The 21150-nt window shown below is 41.8% G+C and overlaps 1 protein-coding gene across 2 annotated transcripts in view; it reads left to right on the top strand.

The window, feature by feature from the left end:
- Pir (pirin) overlaps window positions 1-21150 on the top strand; it is a 91709-nt gene that overhangs the window by 7027 nt on the left and 63532 nt on the right. For both annotated transcript variants that reach the window (XM_085684746.2, XM_048440626.3), the window contains exon 3: window positions 2904-2996. In XM_085684746.2, coding sequence (XP_085540872.2) covers window positions 2904-2996 — 93 coding nt within the window. The remainder of the gene's footprint in view (window positions 1-2903; window positions 2997-21150) is intronic.

Genomic DNA, 21150 nt, shown 5'->3' with positions numbered 1-21150 from the left:
AAAGGGTGTAAGTTAGGGCTGGCGATGAAGCTTGTGGAGTGCTCCTGTGTACCAGGCTTTCTTTTTCTTTTGGGCCACCAACCAGCTCCCAAATCATGACACAGGGACTTATTATTAGTTTTGAATGCTTGGCCTATCTCAGGCATATTTCTGGCTAGCTTTTTAATTTTTTTTTTTAAATATTTATTTATTTATTTATTATGTATTTATTATGTATACAGTATTCTGTCTGTGTGTATGCTTCATTACAGATGGTTGTGAACCACCATGTGGTTGCTGGGAATTGAACTCAGGACCTCTGGAAGAGCAGGCAATGCTCTTAACCACTGAGCCATCTCTCCAGCCCCTAGCTTTTTAAATTTAAATTAACCTCTTTCTCTATATCTATCTTTTGCCTTGGGGCCTTTTACCTTTTCGCACCTTCTTGCTGTCTCCACGTCTGGCTGGCTAGCCTCTGCCTGACTTATGCCCCAGGCAGGTCCCTCTTTCCCCGATCTCCTCCTCCTTCCTTCATTCCTCTTCTCTCGAACCTAGATTTCTCCTCCTATTTATTCTCTGTGCCTGCTAGCCCTGCATATCCTTGCTCCTGCCTAGCTACTGGCCATTTGGCTCATTATTGGACCACTCAGGTGCCTTAAGTGGGCAAGATGAAACAAATGCAGCAGAGTTTTACATAATTAAACAAATGCAACATCAACAATGGTAACAGATTTTTATATAGTTAATGTTCGGCAGCATAAGCAAATGTAATACATCTTTGCCTAGTTAAGACAATGTAACACTTCTGTAGTGTTTGAGACTCCAACTTCCATCTTCAGCATTAGGAATAAAAAGAAACAGAAAGTACAAGGTTTGAAAATGAGAATGGCCGAGTTATTTGCTTATAGATGGTGATTAGTCTATTGCTCCGCTCCCTTCCTGCAATAGGACTGTATGTTCCCGTTTCCATCTTTAGGTGTGTTACCCATGAGTCCCAGGGTAAGCGTCCTTCTCCTTGTTTGATTAGACTGTGCATGTGTTGCTTTAACATGAGTTCCGAAAAGAGAAGATGCCGAGGCCAGCTGGACTCAGCAAAAAACCCAGAAAAATTCAACTTGTGGTTTTAAATTAAGTCAACAGAAACAGTTTTTATGAACTATTGGGGAAGCTTATTGATAAATACACTGGTGAAATGAGCATCTTAAAAAAAGAAGCTCCAGGGGAATTACTAAAATTAATGAGTGCTTACAGTGTTCAAAAGCCATGTATCTATTCATATTTATAATTCCCAACGGCAAAGTATTCAAAATATAATTTAAGTGCAGTTTATGATGCCATTCGAGTATGTTAGCCAAGAAAATTAAAAATATACAAAACCTCTGTGAAAAAATAATTACCTATTGGAGGACATTTAAACTATTTAAGGATATATGTAATGTATTTGTAAATAAGATAAATCAATATTAGTTGATATATAGATTCAAAACAATTCCAGTAAAACTTCCATCATCTTTAATCGAAGATGTTGATAACAGTTTCTAAACAAATGGAAAAGAATAAGCAAGACAACCTTGAATATATATTGATGATAACACAGCTGTTTCTACCTGTTGACTGACCTTGAAAGTTATTTTCAGTAGCTTTTGCATAAACATTAATATTTATATGCATAACATTTATAGTAGCTATCTCAAAATTAACATGACCTAAAATGAACTCATAGCTATTTTAAGGGTGCTGCTTCTGTAATAATTCCTTGATTTGTTGAATGGGTTTGCTTACTTTCCAGGCATTCTAACAAGGAATTTGGGAGTTATTTAATGCCTCATCATTTCTGTCTAGTCACTCAGTGATTCTCCATCATTTCTGCTATTATCTTAGTTCTGACCCTTGCTCCTGCTCAGAATATAGAATGATCTTTCGTAACCTAAGTACCTCAGCTCCCAGTTACAACCTATTACCTTCAGGAGAATATCTAGATTCCTTTAAGATTTGAACGATAGTTAGTTATGGTGGTGCATACTTTTTGTCCCAACACTTAGGAGGCAAGAGGATTGAGAGCTTAAGGCCAGTGTGGGATACTAAGTGAGAACTGGTTCGAGAATCAAAAACTTTCACCTCTATCCTTTGCCCATCTCTTGTCATAATCCACTGTGTACTATAAAGGCATAACATATATTTTTAAATACAATATAGTCAAATTTAAATATTTACTCTGATTTATATCGCTACAGACATTTCTATTTGAACTATTTTATTAAAGAGCAAGAACTGGCATATGTATTCAGGTACATACGATTAGCTTATTGTTGATAGAAGAAATTAAGGGTTTATTAAATAAAACTGTGGAGAAAATCTGTTTCCTCTGCAAGAATATTCAGGGACATTTAATTTTATGTGCACATGGAATTCCAATGAGTGATGGACAGAGACTTGTCAAGCACACCAATCTCTTTTAGTCCTCTTCTTTCTGGAACGTTCTCCCTCTCCTCCTTTCTACTTAATTGACTCCAAGACGCTCTTCAAGAGTCAGCTCAAGAGCCACTGTTCTGGTAGCTGATTCCCTGATGCCACCCATTCTTATTTGTGTGAAGTTGTCTTCCTTGAGAGCACTCATAATGGCATTGACAATACTGATTTTCTAGACTCCTACCTAAGAACCTGTTACAGACTGATTCTGACTTATTTGACTATCATAGTTAATCATGAAATGTTTGCTCTTCGCTCCTCTTACAATGTCAATTCCAGTGTACTTGATGATTCCTTGTGTGCATATATTGTTGCCTTCTGAGTGTAATCCGCATTTTAGAATGTTGCTCACTGGCTGTGCGATCTTCAGTGAGTTTTGTTAGCTATGACTATGAATATACCCCAGTAGTATGACCTAAAAGCCATGTCTAATGTGTTGAATTTTACTATTCCAGTTGAAAAATTTGGATCCATTCTTACTGTTTGATGAGTTTAAAGGAGGAAGGCCAGGAGGGTTTCCTGATCACCCACACCGAGGCTTTGAAACAGTAAGTACCAAGATTTGACTGCAAACGTGTGTGTTTTGACTTTTATTTCCAGTAGAAAATTCTATTAGAAGCAATAAATAGAGGCAAAAATTGATTTATAAATTTCTTGTCGTAAACTGCTATGTAGCTATTGCAGGATTTTAGATGAAATATACCCAAATTTAAATATTAACTTTAAGACAAATTTTTATTAATTAAATTTATTTATTTTACATCCCGATTGAAGTTCCCCTCTCTCCTCTCCTCCAATTCGCTCGCCACCACCTCCCCTCTTCCTCCACACCCCACCCACTCCTCCTCCATTTCTAATCAGAAGAGGGCAGGCCTCCCATGGATATCAACAAAGCATGAGATCGCAGTTGTAGAAAGCCTAAGCACCTCCCTTTTATTAAGGCTGGACAAGGTGACTCAGTATGAGGAAAAGAGTCCCAAAAGCCGACAAAAGAGTCAGAGACAGCCCCTGTTCCCACTGTTAGGGGACACAAGAGAACCAAGCTATACAACTGTAACATATGAAGAGGGCCTAGGTCAGTCCCATGTAGGCTCCCTGGTTGTTGGGTCAGTCTCTGGGAGCCCCTATGATCCCAGGTTAGTTGATTCTGTGAGTTTTCTTGTGGTGTCCTTGACCCCCTCCTCCAGACATACTCACATATAAATTTATAAATTTAATTGCACAGTTTGGAGAGTCTGTTGGACACTACTTCTTTTTGTTTTCATTAGATAGGCAATAAAGATGTGTAATGTAATATCGTGGCATTTTTCAATAGCTCCAATTCTCCACACATATGTCCATTCTTGGAGACCTTGGTGACTTCACAAAGTTTAGCTGTTTCTCCATGAGAACCACCTGTATTTGTGGGGAACAGAGATGTTCTCATTAAAGGCTTAGTGTATTTGTAGAGCCAATCCGTGAGTGAATAGATATTTACCCAGGGCTTCCAGCATGCCGGTGTTGGTGGAGGCTGATCTCTCCTATGTTGGGGTGCTGTGTATTGTAGAGTGTTCATAGAAGGCAGAGAAGGAGACTAAAGAAGGACACTTGAGCCCTGGTTGCTTCTGTATGTACTCTAGTTCAGAAAGTAAAAACAGGGAAAGATTTGATCACTGTATGTAACTCTGGAAAGATTTAAGCAAGAAGCTTCCAGAAACAAGATGAGGCTACTTAGATGTGTGTTCAGTATTTATCTGTTGGCCTTCGGGTTTTCCCCTCTGGTAGCACATTGGCTGCACTGTCTTCCTTGGCAGCAATGATGGAGGCCACACTTTCACCCTTCCTCTATCTGTATTTTATTCTCACCCTTTGCTCATAATTCCGTAGCTCTGTTTGCCACCTTGCAAATCCTTTAAACTCTTTTCATGTATTAGTGTCTCCATCATGTTTTCCAAACATTCCCAAGTGGATGGACTTTCTTCTTCATTTGTTCCCAATGACATGATATTTATTATTTATTTAACATACTTGTATACTTTGATGGTGGCCTTGAGCGACTACCTTTTATTAGGGTTGAGGATTACCCCAACCTCCCCTTACCGCGCTCAAGAGGACCGTGCGTTGTTTCATCTTAGATTAGCCCACACGTCTCTGCATTCGCTGTGTAGGGGCACTCAGTAACTGGCTTGTTAGAGACCATGACTATATTAAACAAAATGACTGCTGAACAGATTGCGTGCGCTTCCATTATGTAAAGTATCCTGGAAGGGAACGGCTTTGTCAGTCATATGGTATTCAACTTTAAAGGACTCGCTGAAGAAGCTTAGCTATAGGATATTGGTCCTTGGTCCTTTCCTCCTGATTAAGAATTTTCCTTCAATTACACTGTAATTACATTTATCCTTCTTATCTATAGGTTTTGTATTTACGAGTTCACCTGCTTGGAAAACCCATTGCTAATTGCCAAATCAATACTTGTAGAGCGTTGATGGTAATTCAGGGTGTGAGAGCGGCCCAGTATGTCTCTTGCCAGCGGAGGTGGAACAAGGCGATGCCCTCTTTGTTGTTCGGCTCTCATAATGTAGGCCAGTGTCCTTGCGTCAACCTTCGTGGCACGTGTCTTGTATTTCCCTGCTTTGGGGTGTGCTTCCTATTCGAAGTGGTTCCTGAGCATTGACAGCTTTCCATCTGGTATTCCTCCACCGAGGGCTGTTTGCTAGTGTGCCTTGTTCGTGGAGAAAACGTGCAGTCAGTAAACTTCTTTTCGGTATGACTTGGTACTGCTGGTTGAGTTTGTTCGCATTAGTGAACAGTATATATTGCATATGGGGGGGTCTTTAAACAGAAATACGCATATAATAGGACAGTGTTTCTCAACTCGTGGGTCGTGACCCCTTGAGAGTTGACTATTTCACAGGGGTCACCTAAGACCATTGGGAAAAACACAGCTATTTACATTATGATTCATAGCAGTTACAAAATTACAGTTGTGAAGCAGCAAGGAAAATAATGTTATGGCTGGGGGGTCACTACAACATGAGAAAGGGGTGCAGCATTAGGAAGGCTGAGAACCACTGCAATAGAGGCACACATACATAGATAGGCTGGCAAAAACATTGTTGCCAGAGACTTCAAGGAGACCAATCTTAGAATGCCATTAGCAGCCAATGGTTTAGGACTTGTTAATTAAGGGATCGTGGTAGTTTTATAGAACATTATTACTGCAGATCATGAGAAATCACTATGCTGGTTTTATCTCCCAGAATGTAGGTAAGCCAGGACTTAACTTGCTCTAAGTTCAAACCTTTAAAGCCTGCACTTTAGGACTGGTGAGATGACTCGGAAGTTAAGCGCACTTGCTGCACTCGCAGAGGTCCAGGGTTCCGTTTCCGGCACCCACAGTCCTCACAACTATCTGAAACTCTTCTGAGGGGTCCGCTTCTGGCATCATTTAGCATCAGACATGTACACAGTACAGATACACCACATGTAAAACATTCATACATGTGCAAAAGAGATAAAACGTCTTTCAAAATTATAAACGAAAAACGAAGCCTGCAATTTAAAGCCAAGTCTACTTTAGGCTCTTAGGACGTCCATCTCGGAGGCCCAATCGAAATTCCAAAGGCTTGTCATGTTTAAAACTCTGACTAGCATATAAAATGAAAAATAAATAAAATGACTCGGAAACAAAAGGGACATTAGGATCACCTGTTATGCTTCAGTGCCGCCCAGAAGTAGTCATTTCTGTTATTTGTTTTTTTCTGTTATCATACTATCTTTTTTTTTAAAAAATATGTAACATTATGCCATTAGAATTTTTCCAACATTCTTCAGAAGCTAATTAAAAGATGGCATTACTTTATTTGTTTATTAATTTGTGTGTGTATGTCTCTCTGTGTGTGTGTGTGTTGGTCAGAAGTCAGAGAATAGCTTTCCAGCACTGGCTTCCCCTTCCACTATATAGATGATCCCCATAGAACTCGGGTCAAGTTGTCAGACTTAGTGACAAGCACATCTTACCTACTCCAAAATTTTTAATGATTTTGGTAAGTGTCTGCCATGCACCAACCGGTGATATATGAAGACATATTTTCTATCAGTATCACCAATACAATATATTTATTTGACTTTTTAAAAAATGTTTACCATTTTAACAATAAAACTGCCTCACTGTAGTTTTAATTTACCTTTTTCTGAGCAAGGTTGATTTTCTTTTAAAAGGTTGATTTTGATTTAAAGATATTTGTTTATTGTAGATACATATCTCTTTGGCCTTTTGCTCCTGTTGTGATGTCACCAATAATGTGTAAATTATATTTCTTTTTTAATTTGAACTAAACTTTGAAATGGACAGAGCTTACTCTTGTTATTGTTTTTTAGAAGTTCTTTGTATATAAAGGACATCAAATCCTTTTCAGTGATAGGAGTTCGAGATGGTGTTTAGAAGGGTGAATGTGTGTTTTGCAAGCTTCAGAGTTAAGCCTCTGGGGATAAGAGACACAAACTACAGAATGAAGGACGTTTTTGACAGTTCAGTTGGATATGCAAGATTGGATAAGTTCCCAGTCTCAGGTGATTTTCGTATGCCCAAGTAACACAAGTATGCACTGAATATTCACACACTAGGCATGTTATCAGGATCAGTGGTCCTTAAAATAGTGCTATTCTGGAACTCATGATTATTTTTTAAATAAAACACAGGTTCATCTTTTCATAATTTATAGAGCTGATGAAAGAAATACTGAGAATATTACCCTACAAAATTCTCACTGCCTCCTATGTGGTCCGTGCGTCAGCAATGCTATCTCCTAGACTATTCAGACTTGACCTCAGGGCTCCCAGATCTGAATCTGTCCTTTGAGGACATCACAGCAGAGTGAGCAACATATGCAATCAAATGTAAAAAATACTGATCTAGTTGACTTTCCACACCAGAACTGTTAGGATTCTATGAGACAGAGTGAAAAACTTTTACCTAGTTAATGGCTAATCAGCCTTCAGACTGTTCGATTTCTATAGATCTCTATTTTCTTGTTGCCTGACCACTTCTCTTCAAGCAATCTCAATGAAACTCACTGGGTCCCTAAAAAAAAAAGTGAACCACCATGCAGAAGTGCAGCTAGTTGGGAAGAAAGGAGGGCAAGGCAGTGAATGTAACCAAAATACATTACATATATGTGTGTGAAGTCGTCATAAAGAAACCTGTTATCATGTGAAACTAATATATACCAATAAAAGCGTTTGAAAAACTTGCCTAAAAACAATTAAAGAAAAGGTATACCCTGGAGAAAGAAGTACAGCTAGTGGTCACAACCCAGTTTCCTGACAGGAATCCAAATTTCGGGAGAAGATTGTTTTCAAAGGGCCCAAGTGGTAAGCAGTAGAAGAACCCATTTCTGCTCTGGGCTAATGTTAAGTTTGCCTGGGGTGGCTCTAGTGATCAGAAACGATGGACGAGATGAAGACTAGGCGAGCCTTTCCGAAGTGTAGTTCCAAAAAGGGGTATCAATAGTTCATACACTATTGATGAGGTTTTCACTTACCAGTGGTTTGGAGTTTTCAAAATCACCTTCAAAGGATAGAATCAAGACTTTACAGGTTTTAGGGCTGAAAGTCGTGTGTTTCTGGGTACCCCTCAGTCCTGGGCAAACTGAGGTTGTGGGTTACTCTTGTTTGATTGAAGTATATTATAGGGGCTGAGGAGATGCCTCTGAAATTATGAGCACTTACTGCTTTGCAGAGGACCCAGATTTGGGTCACAGCAGGAAGTATATTAACCAAGGTTCCCTAAAGGAACAGAATTGATAGAAATATATATTATCTATCTGTCTGTCTATCTCTATCTTTCTATCTATCTGTCCATCCATCCATCTATCTTAAATTTTTGGAGCCAGAAAAAAAAACTATTAGAATTATGCCACCAGATCTGCTTCACAGGGACATATTAGGATGCGGTCCATGATCTCAGTTAAGTTGAGAAGTATATCTTAAAGTTTCACTACAAGCCTCGGCAAGTTCCTTGGTTTTTGTTAGGGCAAAACTACCGTTTCCAAGGGTGTGCCCATCAGAAAAGCCGAGCTCATAACTCCTGGTTAGTAGCCAGCAGCAGTTGCTGGCGATGTCTGAACAATATCCTGAAGAGGAAGGGAAAGGCCCTAGTGATTCACACATACAACTTATGCCAGACCTCAGACCTTCTGTCTCCACACTGCTTTGTTCTTACTGTTTGCTGTGAGCCATTTTCTAACGCAAACCATTCCAAGATGGCTGGGTCCCGGTTGAAAACAAAAACTTGATTAAATTCAACACCAAATTTTGCAAAGAAAAGAAAACTTTCTGGACTAGGCATGGTGTTACACACCTGTAATCCCAGTACTTGGGGGAAAGGAAAGTACTTGAGGTAGTTGTTCAAAGCCATCCTTTGCTACAGTAGAAAGTTAGAGGCTGACCTGACCTATAAGAGACTCCCAAAAAGCTAAAGAGAAATATTTTGGGAAAGCTGACAAGTGATACTTTGTCAATATCATAGAGACTTCCATTGTTCAACCATTATTTTATGGTGCCTTTAACAGTGAGCTACCCTGTTATTCCTATGGATATGGGGAAAAAGAGACAAGACTGCCTATAAGATCCGTGGTGGTCTAATGCAGTCTGGGAACTTTCAGGCTATTACTAGGAGTTGTGGATATTGAAACGGAGGAAGAAAATTATATAGAGATAATGTGATAGTAAAAGAAAATGCCCAAGTGGCCAGCTGTCTTTGGTTAGTTATTTCACTGAAGGGAATGGGAGCTCAGGACTCTGAAGCATGTATATTTTAACATATGTGTTGATTTGGCATTGCTTGTGGGGAAGCTAAAGGATTCTATAGGAAGGTAGCAAAATCAATCCTCGCTCTAAGATACCCCTTGGTACCAACATACTAAGAGCATCAATCAGAGTGTGGTACCCTGCCGTGCTTGCACGGCCTGGAACCGAAACGGAGCGAAGGGCGTCAGGATTGAACACGCACACACCTCTCAAGCTGCTGGTAGAAGAAGCCCTTTATTCAACAGCACCACGGAGGTTTTATACCTAATCCGGCCAGGTGGACTAACAGGTGTTTATACCTAACCCAGCCAGGTGGGTCAACAGGTGAAGACCTCATCACCTGATCCTCGATCAAGGCCAGGGCGATGCGTGCTCAGGGAGCAGGGTTGGTAAACAACTTTGACACAGCTCTCAGAAGCTCAAATCAAAAGGGTAAGAATAGGTCACTAGCGGGGAAGAACAGCTGGAGGCCGGGACTCCAAAAGGTCCCAACAGTACCCAAACCGGATGGTGCCGACAGAGAAAGAGCACGCGTCATAACAATTAGACCAGGTTCTTGCACAGACCTAGATTATCTCTGATAGCACACTTAAGAAATTGGTAACATTACATCCAAAGAATGTTACTGAGTGACTTTGGATCGCCTCTCTCCCGATAAAATGTGGCTAGTTTGTTTCTTTTCTAATCAGCTAAACTACTAATATGTAGCAGTAGATAATGGGGAGGTTAACCCAGGGGCAGGTTCCTCTGGATTCCATCGTAGGGTCCCACCAGTAGAAAAGAATGTCAAACTAAAAGCATAACCGAACGTGTTTCCTAGCCAAAAAGAAATAAAACTGTGTATGTGCGCGCATGTGCACATAGGCATTTAAGTAGGGACGGAGGACTTTTGGTTTACAAAAACTTAGGAAATGATTAAGGAGGAATGAAAGGGGTTCAGCTGAAGAAGCTTATTGACTCAAGTGAGGAAGAAATGGTTACTGCCACCAGAAAGGTGTGAGGTTTCAGTTCAACCTTGGCCATTTGGTGAGGGTGTCCTCTTCAGAGGGGGAATGATAAGAACAGGAGGTGGAAACTGGACAGTCAGCTCAGGACAGGAGTCCCAAAAGCAGCAGTTCTAGAAATATCCTTGGTTCTCTGGCCAGGAATGCCAGAATGGAGCCCCAGTTTCCCATCTTCTCCTCAATGAGCGCCCTGCCTAGAGGCTCTCCGTGTGGGTGGATGTGTACGTGGGGACTCTACCTCCAGTGCAGACGTTGATCCCTTATGATGGGCAGCTTCGGAACAGCGTCTCCAGATTTTCATGGTGAAAGGGGATATATATATATATATACACATGTCCCGTCTATATCCTACACACACATCATATACATACACACACATCATCACATACATACACACATGTATGTATACACACACACACACACACACACACACACACATATATCTGTCTATCCCAATTTCAGTCAATCTCTTAAATGATTTTAAGGTTACCTCTTCAGGGGAAACAGTGTTAGAATAGCAATAAAAAAAATTAAAGAAAAAACCCGTTAAAGGAAAATATGTGGCCAAGAAAACAGAACCTTTGGCCTGAGTGGAGACCTGCCATTCCGGCTGGGCAGGAATGAACTGGCCATGGGCCCACTCCTCTGGAATGCAGCCCTGCCCCAGGAAGGCCGCTGCTTCTTTAGCCATGTTAGAGAGGGAGAATAATTATCCCTTTAATGAGATACTGTACTTTTCCTTCCCAAGGTTTCTGCCCCTAACACAGTCACTTACAGAACTTGTTGCTCTGTAAGCCTGCCTGCTTTTCTGAGTTACTCAGAAAAATGTAACTTTCCTCTTCTTCTTCGTATTTCTTTTCTAAGCATGTTCCCCTAACACATTAGAGGGAACGTGTTATTCCCCTTATTCTTCCTCTAAAGCCCGCCTCCCACCATGTGCCTGCCTACTATGGCTTGGCTAACCTATCAGCTAGCTTAACTCATGCAGCATGAGTTTGCTTTATTTTTTTCTTCTTGTTTCTATTTTCTTCCTTGAGGCAGTTACCTGGATTTACAGCTTGCTTGTCCTGGGGTGTCTTTCTTGTAGACGCTAATAAAGTTGTCCTCAAGCATCAAAAACCAAACCAAACCAATACAAACTTGGCCATTTAGTAGGGTCTTTTTAAAAAAATATTTATTTATTTATTATGTATAGAATATTCTGTCTGTGTGTATGCCTGCAGGCCAGGAGAGGGCACCAGACCTCATTACAGATGGCTGTGAGCCACCATGTCGTTGCTGGGAATTGAACTCAGGACCTTTGGAAGAGTAGGCAATGCTCTTAACCTCTGAGCCATCTCTTCAGCCCCATTTAGTAGGGTCTTAAAGAACAACATTGATTCTATGGACAGTAGAGGGCATGTAGTAGAAACAGTAAGCAGTCCAATCAGACTTCGAAACTGTATGTGTAAGGGTGGGGTGGGACCTGAGCCATGTGACAGAAGCTATTCGAAAGTTTGGGCCATTACTGTGGGAAGCATTCAAGGCCAAGCCAGATTAGTCTCTAGTTGTGAACTGCGACATCCAGAAACTCCAACGTTGATATAATTTGTTTCAAACAGGTGGATCTTAAGCCCCAAAGTTTAGCTTTTGGTTGAGTATTGTCTGTGTCAGTGGTTCTCAGTTGAAGGTAGTTTTTGTACTGGCATCTTTCCAAAATTTCCAGTCATTTCTGGCTATGGCTGTGAGTGTTACTGCCACCTGGTGGCTGGTAGGCAGGACTGCCGCTTCACTTACTGTAGAAAGTTTTCCTACCTGAAAGTGCAAAGTAGAATGTGTCTTGATTCTCTGAACTTTCGGTGTTTTGAGGAAATAGATCAAGTTGTTGTACCTAGAAATTTAAGGTCATTTATTTTACTTCTTAAAGCCATAAAGGAGATCATTCAGGCACATCTGACCCAATTATACCCAGAACAACCTTGTGCCAAAACAATTAAAATCTGGTCTAGGACAACAAACAGGTCACATAGGGGAAAGTAGCAGTTTAATCGAAATAACATTTTGAGTAACTTCTCAATGAATTTTTTTCTGTCCACCTCACCCACACTGTATTATGTATTACAGATTACATTTCTAGAGTTTTGTTGTTGTATTGTTTTTGTTTTTCTGAAACAGGATTTCTCCGTGTAACAGTCCTGGCTATCCTGGAACTTGTTCTGTACACCAGAGTGGTCTCGAACTCACAGAGATCCACCTGCCTCTGCCTCCCAGGTGCTGGGATTAAAGGTGTGTACCACCGCTGCCTGGAATATTCCTAGAGTTTTAAAATAGACAATACGGAGATGGGGAGATGCAATAAAGAGAAAACATTAAAACATTCTCATTTCTGCCTGGGGAGACTACACAGTGGCTAAGAAGATGAACCCCAACGCTGCCCAGGAGTGCCCGTGTCAAAGGGAAATTCATGCACTTCACTTTCAGGAGCCTCCCTGATAGCTTTTAACTGTATACTGAACCAAGTGGGCTGCAGCGCACAACGCCTGTCTGCGCACTATGCACTACCATACAGTTCGCAAGCCTTGGGCAAGGGGCTGGAGATTGAAACACACAAAGACACACAGACAGAGAGACAGAGACACGGACCTCTAGTCACTGCTAAGAAGCCCTTTATTCAATAGCACCACGGAGGCTTATATACCCATCGGTCATGTGGGCCAACAGGTGAAAACCTTATCCTCTGATCCTCAAGGCCAAGGCAACAGGTGCTAGGAAGCGGAGCTGGTAAACAACTTTGACACAGCTTTCAGTAGCTCAAATCAGAAGGAAAGTGAAGATCTCTAGCAGGGAAGAGCAGCTGGAGGCCAGGACTCCACAGGGTCCCGACAGTGGGCTAGTCCACCCCAGAGTGGTCCCTTCATGACCAGATGACACCTTGTCTCATGCCACTAGGTCCTTAAGCACAGGCACTATTTACCTACCAAAAGACATACTTACTTCTGAATGCGGCTATTAGCAAGGCCTGACTCTAGCTTAGTAAGACCTGACTGTAGATCAGTGGTTCTCAACCTTCCTAATGAGGTGACCCTCTAGTATAGTTCTTCATGTTGAGGTGACCCTTCAACCATAAAATTATTTCACTGCTGTTTCATAACTATAATTTTGCTCCTGTTATGAACCGTAATGTAAATGTCTGATATGCAGGGTAGCCGATGTGTGACCCCTGCGAAAGGTCCGTCGACTCCAGGGCTTGCGACCCACATGTTGAGAAGCAGTGCTGTAAACAGCCCTTATCATTTGAGCCGGCAGAGGGCGCTCTTAAGCAACAAGTTGTAGCTCTTGACTGTTCCACTGGATGGGGATAGAACACTGCTGTGTTTAAAGTTTGAGTACTCATAGTCATCGGTAAGTCGTTCACTTGAGCCTTTCAGAATAAGTGCGAGGTAAACCAGTAGGAGCAAGCCCTCTTGCCACATTTTTACAGGAGGTAGGTAATGGCAGTTAGGAAGCTGGCTGCTGGTTAGATGAGGAATCAGGGCAAGTTTTTTTTTTTTTTAAATTAATTTATTTTACTTCATGACTGAAGTTTCCCCTACCTCTTCTCCTCCCAGTTCCTCCCCCTCCCTCCTCTCTGCATACCCCCCCCCCTCCATTCACTCCTCCTCCTCTTCTAATCAGAAAAGGGCAGGTCTCTCGCCTCCCATGAACATCAACAAAACATGGCCTATCCAGTTACAGGAAGACTTAAGTCCCTCCCCATGTACTAAGGCTGGGCAAGCCAATCCAGTAGGAGAAACAGAGTCCCAAAGGCTGTCGAAAGAGTCAGAGACAGCCCCTGCTCCCTCTGCTAGGAGTCCCACAAGAAGACCAAGGTGTACAACTGTCACATTTATGCAGAGGGCCTAGGTTAGTTTCATGCAGGCTCCCTGGCTGGCGCTCCAGTCTCTGTGAGCTGTTTTGTCTGAAGAAAGTCCTCCTAAGACTGAACATCCGAGTTTGAAGAGGAAGGGTTGTTCTGCCTCAGGAGATCTAGCAGTAGGTAGAAGGCACGGAGGGACTCTTGTGAGTCAACGTACCTGAGTAGTTAGGTTTAGGAATCTGATTGTTGCAGAATCTTGACATGCTTGTCAGACATTTTAATCAGGATGGAAAGAAAATGGGTAGACTTGAGAGACATTCGAGAATGGGAGCAACGTAAAATAGGAGGAGAGAAGGTCAGTTTCTTTCCTCTTGTAGCTGGGTGCTATCAAGTAAAGCTCCTGAATGTCCATAACAAAGGATCCTACGGTCACCTCATCTTCAGGTGCTGTAGCTTTGAGTCTCTTCGTCGGCCCATCCTTTCACTCCGGAATCATAAGGCTTACATACATACATAGAGCCTTAGGATTTCGTCTTTGCCCAGAGTGGCTGATGTACTTAAACTGGCAAAGGTCTCTTGTTTCTGTCGCGAAACCTCTACCATTCTGGCTACGCTTGCATCTCCTGTCAGATCTCTCCTCACAGATAACCTCTGTGTTCACAACACCTATGTGATGCCATCAGCATTTGCCAGGCAATGTGGGCTGGCAAAAATCGTTTCATTCTCAGACGCAGAAAGTGTTGCTTTCGTTTCTTGCTCTGCTGTTGTTACAATGCAACCGTAATGACACCAAACCACAATAATAATAGGTAGATTATGGCACATACACGGGACCAGATGCTTAATAAATGCGAAAGGATTATGCAAATCCAAAAAGCATTAATGTATTCAATACATCTTCAGGGACAGCTGGATGCAGGGCACAGTGAACAGTTCAAACAATGTCCCTGGTGAAAGTGCTTCAAGATGTAGTCGCACACAGTGATTTTCTGAATCCCACCCAGTGGCTCAGGAAACAGCAGCAAGAATTGACAAATGAGATTGCATCAAACTTAAAAGGCTTCTGGATGGCAAAGAAGTAATCAACAGAGTGATGAGACAGGCTAGAGAGTGAGAAAAGAGGTTTGCTAGTTATTTATCCTCACGTGAATCCCCGTCAAAGGGACTGATGTGTAGAATATAGAAAGAATTCAGAGCCAAATGGTGGCGCACGCCTTTAATCCCAGCATTTGGGAGGCAGAGGCAGGTGGATCTCTGTGAGTTCGAGGCCAGCCTGGTCTACAGAGTGAGTTCCAGGGTAGCCAAGGCTGTGACACAGAGAACCCTGTCCTGAAAATCTGAAAAGAATAAAATCAGAAAATGGATACCAAAAACAAATGATCTGATAATAAGTGAGCCTGCCATCACACAGAAAGTTCTCAATAGAAGTACAAATGACCAACAAGCACAGTGAAAAGCTGTTGACCCTCCTTAGCTCTCATGGAAAGGCAAATGACACGTAGGTTGAGATTGCATGTCCCCCCAGTCAGAATGGTCATCAAGGCCACAAACAACAAATGTTGGTGAAGATGCAGGAGGAAATGAAACACTATGCAGTGTTGATAAGAATGTAAATTGGACACACTGAAATCCTTTGTCTACTTTTATAAGAATGCTTTAAAGTCCCAACCTCCATGTGTCTTGTATGCTTTTAGACAGTCAATAAATGAATAGTTTTATATATAGTGAAAAGGCTGAGAAGGAAAAAAAAAAACAGTTCAGCATAGGCTAGAGTAGATGAGATGAGATGAGATGAGATGATTTTCATTCAGTGATATTTGAAGTGAGGCCTGAATGAAGTATCAAATGGAACCATGAGAATGTCTGGGAAACACATTTTAGGAAACTTGAGGAAGGACCTAAGGGAGGACTTACAGATGGGATCCCTGCCCAACGAGATGTGATGGATGGGCTGGCTCTAGAACTTCCTGAACATGTGCTGGGCTTCTGGTCATGTGTCACCTTTTAGTTCTGCCCATACTTGACCAGCCCAACTTTTAGGTCCATGTTGTGTATGATTTCACTGATCCTCTAGGAGAAAGTGAAGGACTTCACGCCACAGCTCACAACTTGAAGATGACAACCTGGTGATTCTATGCTGGCCTAACCCTGACTAGCTTCCTGAGGCGGAAAGAACCTCCTCATCAGGGAGCAGTGAGGCAGGAGTCCTTGAAGGCTTGGCCCCTGTGTAGGCTTCTGACAGGACCATGTCAAGGTAGGACCAGAGGAATTGTTACCCTCCTTGTATTTGCCCATTGTCCGGTCATCTGAACTGTGTGCTCATCCCTTTTCTTTTATTTATTTATTTAAAAACTGTCATGGCCCCCTTTGGGGGCTTGTGCAGGTGTATGTATGGGGTTAGTGCTAGATAAGAGCTAATGGTGCGGGCTTTCAGCTTTCAGAGGGATTATTCACGTTGTTTTCATTTCGGGGTCCTTAAGTGTATGAGTTTAAGCATCGCATTTGTGCCCTGGAGGACAGTTCACAGTTTCTATTGCACAATAAGCTCCACGCTGGCCTCTCTTGTCAGCCATGACCTCAACACATGCTGTTTGTCTTTTTTGTACTACATAGCTACCAATAAGAAAAAAGTCACCATTTTAGGGCAAAAAGAAATGAGAAGGAACCTAAGCTTTCCCTGGAGTGTAGGGAACGTTGGGCCTTACTGGGTAAGTCTTGTGTTTTATTACCAGACACAGAAAGAATAGCGCCTCTCCTGCTTGCTCTTCTGTTTACACGCCAGCCGGAAGGAGACAACGAGCTGTGTTGACTCTTGCTGGGAATTCTTCTGAATTTACTTACAGGTCCCCCCAGACACACCTTTTTCACACTTCTCATCCACAGCGAGTGATACTTGTCTTTCGTCACGTTGTGACTTCCGGCCGTTCTTTCTCCGAAGGCAAACAGCCAAAGAATTGGGAACTTGCAAGGGAACAAAACACATGGCAAAGGCTAGAAGGAAGCCCAGACGGCAGGAGACCCAGAAGCAAAGCCAGGGCTCTGAGAAACACCTGGTTCAGATTACAGACTTATTACTTAATTGGACACAACTCTTGAGTTTAAACAGAGCACAATTCAGCAAGCGCCGGTGGCTGTTCTCCAGGTGTTTGTGATTAGGTCCTGCCCTAAAAGACCGGCCGGCTCGTCTCGGCTCTCGGAAGTAGTTGTGTGAGGTTTTTCTTCTTTTTTTTCAAAGCTCTTCTAGAGACATCAATTGCTACACAAAGTCGCTGTCCAGCGTTTTTGACACTTAGCAATAAATAAACAAACAACGCAAAAGATTATAATAAATAAAGTGGCAGTAGTTTCTTTGGAGCCTGGAGATTTTTGCTGTAAGCATTCAAAGGTAGGCGTGGTGCATCCAGTAACAAAGGATGTTTACTTTTGTATTACCAGGAAAAAGAGAATGGGCACATTGGGAAAAGTGGGGATGACTTTCTTTCCGTGCTCTAAGAACAGTTTGTAAGTGCTCCCTGAAATCAAACTTGAAAATAGCCCTCTCTTATATAGATTTCCATGTATAAATGGCTCATATCACAATTGACTTTTCAAGTTATTTCTCTGTGTGTAGATGTGCATATGTGTGACCTTAAACATACCTCTCTCTCTCTCTCTCTCTCTCTCACACACACACACACACACACACACACACACACACACACATACACACACAATGGTTATGGCTTACAAACCGAAAGACTTGATGCTTGAGTAATTAGAGGTAATCTGGGGGTGTGATTTAAGAGGGTCTTCTTTGAGCGCACAGAGGAGAGCCCCATCCCAAACAGAAGGAAAATTGCCATTTGTTCCTGCCATTGTTTTAGTTAAGAATCCATGTGTATCAAAAATAACAGGGAAGCAATCGTAGACACCGTTTCTTTGAAAACCGGAAGCTTGCTATCTGTCCCCCTCAAGTTCTTAGTGAATCCCACGTGTTTTAGTTCCGTTCTGGCACAAGTGCCTTCGATAGCAGTTAAACATCGCACACGAGAAAGGCTGCATTCCCCTGTCCTCACACGGAATGCACAACCATGCTTTCCTGTGGCTGCTTTCCTGCTCAGCCCTGCCCATTTAGCTGGGGAACAAATCTATAAAGACCAATTCATAACACTCAGTTTTACTGCTTAGGAGAGGCATTCTTGTTTTCAGAATAAGAATACATTTTTCTGTTGGGGGAAAAAAAAGGAAATTATTTGTTATAGGAAATTCAAACTGTCACAACAATGGAAAGAAAATAATAAAACATGTCCACGTTTATCATCTTCAGATGCCCACCATTGACGTTTTCTGTATATGTCTGTATCGCCATCTCTATGCTGATGCGGGAGAATTATCTGTATTCTGTCAATCGTATTTTAATAAAATGCTGATTGGCCAGGCAGGCAGTATAGGCAGGAAAACCAGACAGGAAGTAGAGGTGATGCAATGAGAACAGGAGAATTCTGGGAAGCAGGGAGGTTCCTCTGCCACTCCTGCGCAGACCAACAAAGAGGCAGCATGTAACATGCCCAGCTGAGAAAGGTACGGAGCCATTATGGCTAACATAGATGAGAATAATGGGTTAATATAAGTTATAAGAGTTAACAAGAAGCCTGACCTAATGGGCCAATCAGTTTATAACCTTATAGAGATCTCTGTGTGATTGATTTTCTCTGGGAGTTGCCAGCTGTGGGGTACTGGGTGGGACAGAACCCCAACAAGCTGGCCCCCTCATGTTACATATGGCGCCCAGACATGGATAACTAAATCCACAAAAAGCTTGAGAAAGCTTGGGAAAGAATAAAGCATGTTTTTTTGGTAGCAGCAATTTCTTGGGTCTGCTCTGCTTGCTAGAGGCAAGCAAATACTCTTAGATGCTTCCTGACTCAGCTTTAGCTGCAAAACTTTGTAGCTCCTTTAAGAGGTCCTGCCGTGAAACACTTAAACGGTATTGATGAAAAGCTAAACGCATGCTTTTCGGTTTTCAGCCGTAGCAGGAAAAAAGCTGTGCTGTTTTAAAATGCTGGCTTTCTGGGCTGTCCTGCCAGGACAATCTCTGACTCTTTCAGGCAGGCAGTCCGACTGAGTGTGGTCTGTGAGCAGAATGCTGCAGTTTGCTTGCTAGCAAGGACCTTGAAACGCCATAGAGTTGTGGCAGTAAACACAGCTCTGGCTGGTATCTCAGCCATGAGGCTGGAAAGTTAAGAAATGGGCTGGATCTAGCCATCAAAGCCACGGCTTTAATCCTCTCCTTAAAGACTCATGTGGTCAGAAAAAAAGGAGAGATATACAGTAAAGAGAGATTCAAAGATGAATAAAATCTCTAAATGGTTTATAGTGTGTTACAAATAAATACAGGATAAAAGTTAAAGTTCTCAAAGTAAAAAGAGAGTGGTTATGTGTGGTGGTACACACCTTTAATCCCAATGCCCGGGAGGTAGAGGCATATTGACCTCTGTGACTTCAAGGGGTAGAGGTAGATTGACCTCTGTGACTTCAAGGTGTGGTAGCACACACCTTTAATCCCAATGCCTGGGAGGCAGAGACAGATCTCTGAGTTCAAGGTGTGGTAGCACACACCTTTAATCCTAGCACTGGGGAAGCAGAGACACGTGGATCTCTGTGAGTTCAAGGTGTGGTAGCAAACACCTTTGAGCCCAGTACTGGGGAGGCAGAGACACGTGGATCTCTGTGAGTTCAAGGACAGCCTGATGTACAGAGTTATTCCAGGACAAAGATATACAGAGAACCTGTCTCAAAAAGTAAAAGTAAAAATAACAAAAAAATAGAGGTTAAAATAAAGCCATCATAAAGATGAAAAATACACAGAGAATCTTGATACTGTATGCTATTATGCTCTCTTTTAATTGTTTAAATGCTGAGAAAGGAGCAACAGTTGCCAAAAGACATTTGCTTATAAATGCTACAGAATTAATCCAAGATAGATATTTTGAAAATACCTTGACTTCAGAATTTGGATCTAAGGATCTGATACTTTGGAAAGGAGGTTCTTTTTTTGTTTTCACAGAGGATGAGACCCTGTGGATTGCTTCTATCCCAATATGGTATGATAGACCATGCCCTCCTGAAAGGTTGCTGTGAACACCCTCAAAAAATTACTTCATTCAACTATCAACTGAGATGAAGCTAGCAAACAGGTTTACTGTGAAAGACCTGATTAACAGCGCCCCTATTCAGCAGGAAGAAGTTTGGAGAGAAATAACTACGTCTATATTCCCAGATATTGTTTATAAATGTTCTTTTACATTTAAAGGGGGATATGGTATAGATATGAATAATTTGCTTTGTTATGGATTTTAAGGTCAATTTTGTTATATGTATATATATTTCTGATCTTGACTGATGTATTGTGATTGTGTAGTTCATTTTAAAAATGTAATGTATAGTTAGAAAATATAGGTTGTTAATGGATAATTATCGATAATAGTCAAGCTTGTAGTAATGTTAGTTTGGTTTTCTAGAGGTGCATAGATATATTTCAGATATGCATTTTTCATATCTTTCAAAGACTACAGAACATGGCATTTAATGTTTTAACAACTTAGGACTTTTCATTACAATGAGGCACGTCTGCTCCTGGCAGTACCAATCTACTTCAAGAGGAAGAAGGGCATCGAAGAGGCTCCTTATGGAGTTGGTTAGCCATTTGGGCAAGAAACTGCTCTTGCCTGGACTGTTGTATAAACTGGACACAGAGAACCCACAGAGAGAGAGGACTGCTGAACTTGCCTAAAGGTGAGATGATCTTTCGGGGTTCCTGATTCATGAAGGAGTCTGCGAGACATTCTGCAGGACACAGCAGATAGTGACTGAACTGTCTTTAAAAGTTTCTGCTTCATGGAAATGTCTCTGGATATTATGGGCCTGAAGGCCAAAAATGGATGCCCCAATGATACAGAGGAACTTTGGGTCACTGTCCAGGCAGCGAGATGTCTCTGTCATTTCTAGAGTTTTTAAAGTTGCCTACTTCTTGTTTACTTAGGTAATATTATATTCTTCTGGAGTCTTTGATGGAGTTGAAGAATGGATAGT

This window comes from Myodes glareolus, chromosome X, assembly GCF_982192425.1.
Source record: "Myodes glareolus chromosome X, mMyoGla1.1, whole genome shotgun sequence".
NCBI classification, from domain to species: Eukaryota; Metazoa; Chordata; class Mammalia; order Rodentia; family Cricetidae; genus Myodes; species Myodes glareolus.
The sequence above is the reverse complement of the archived record's forward strand: the minus strand, read 5'-3'. Positions and strand labels throughout refer to the sequence as shown.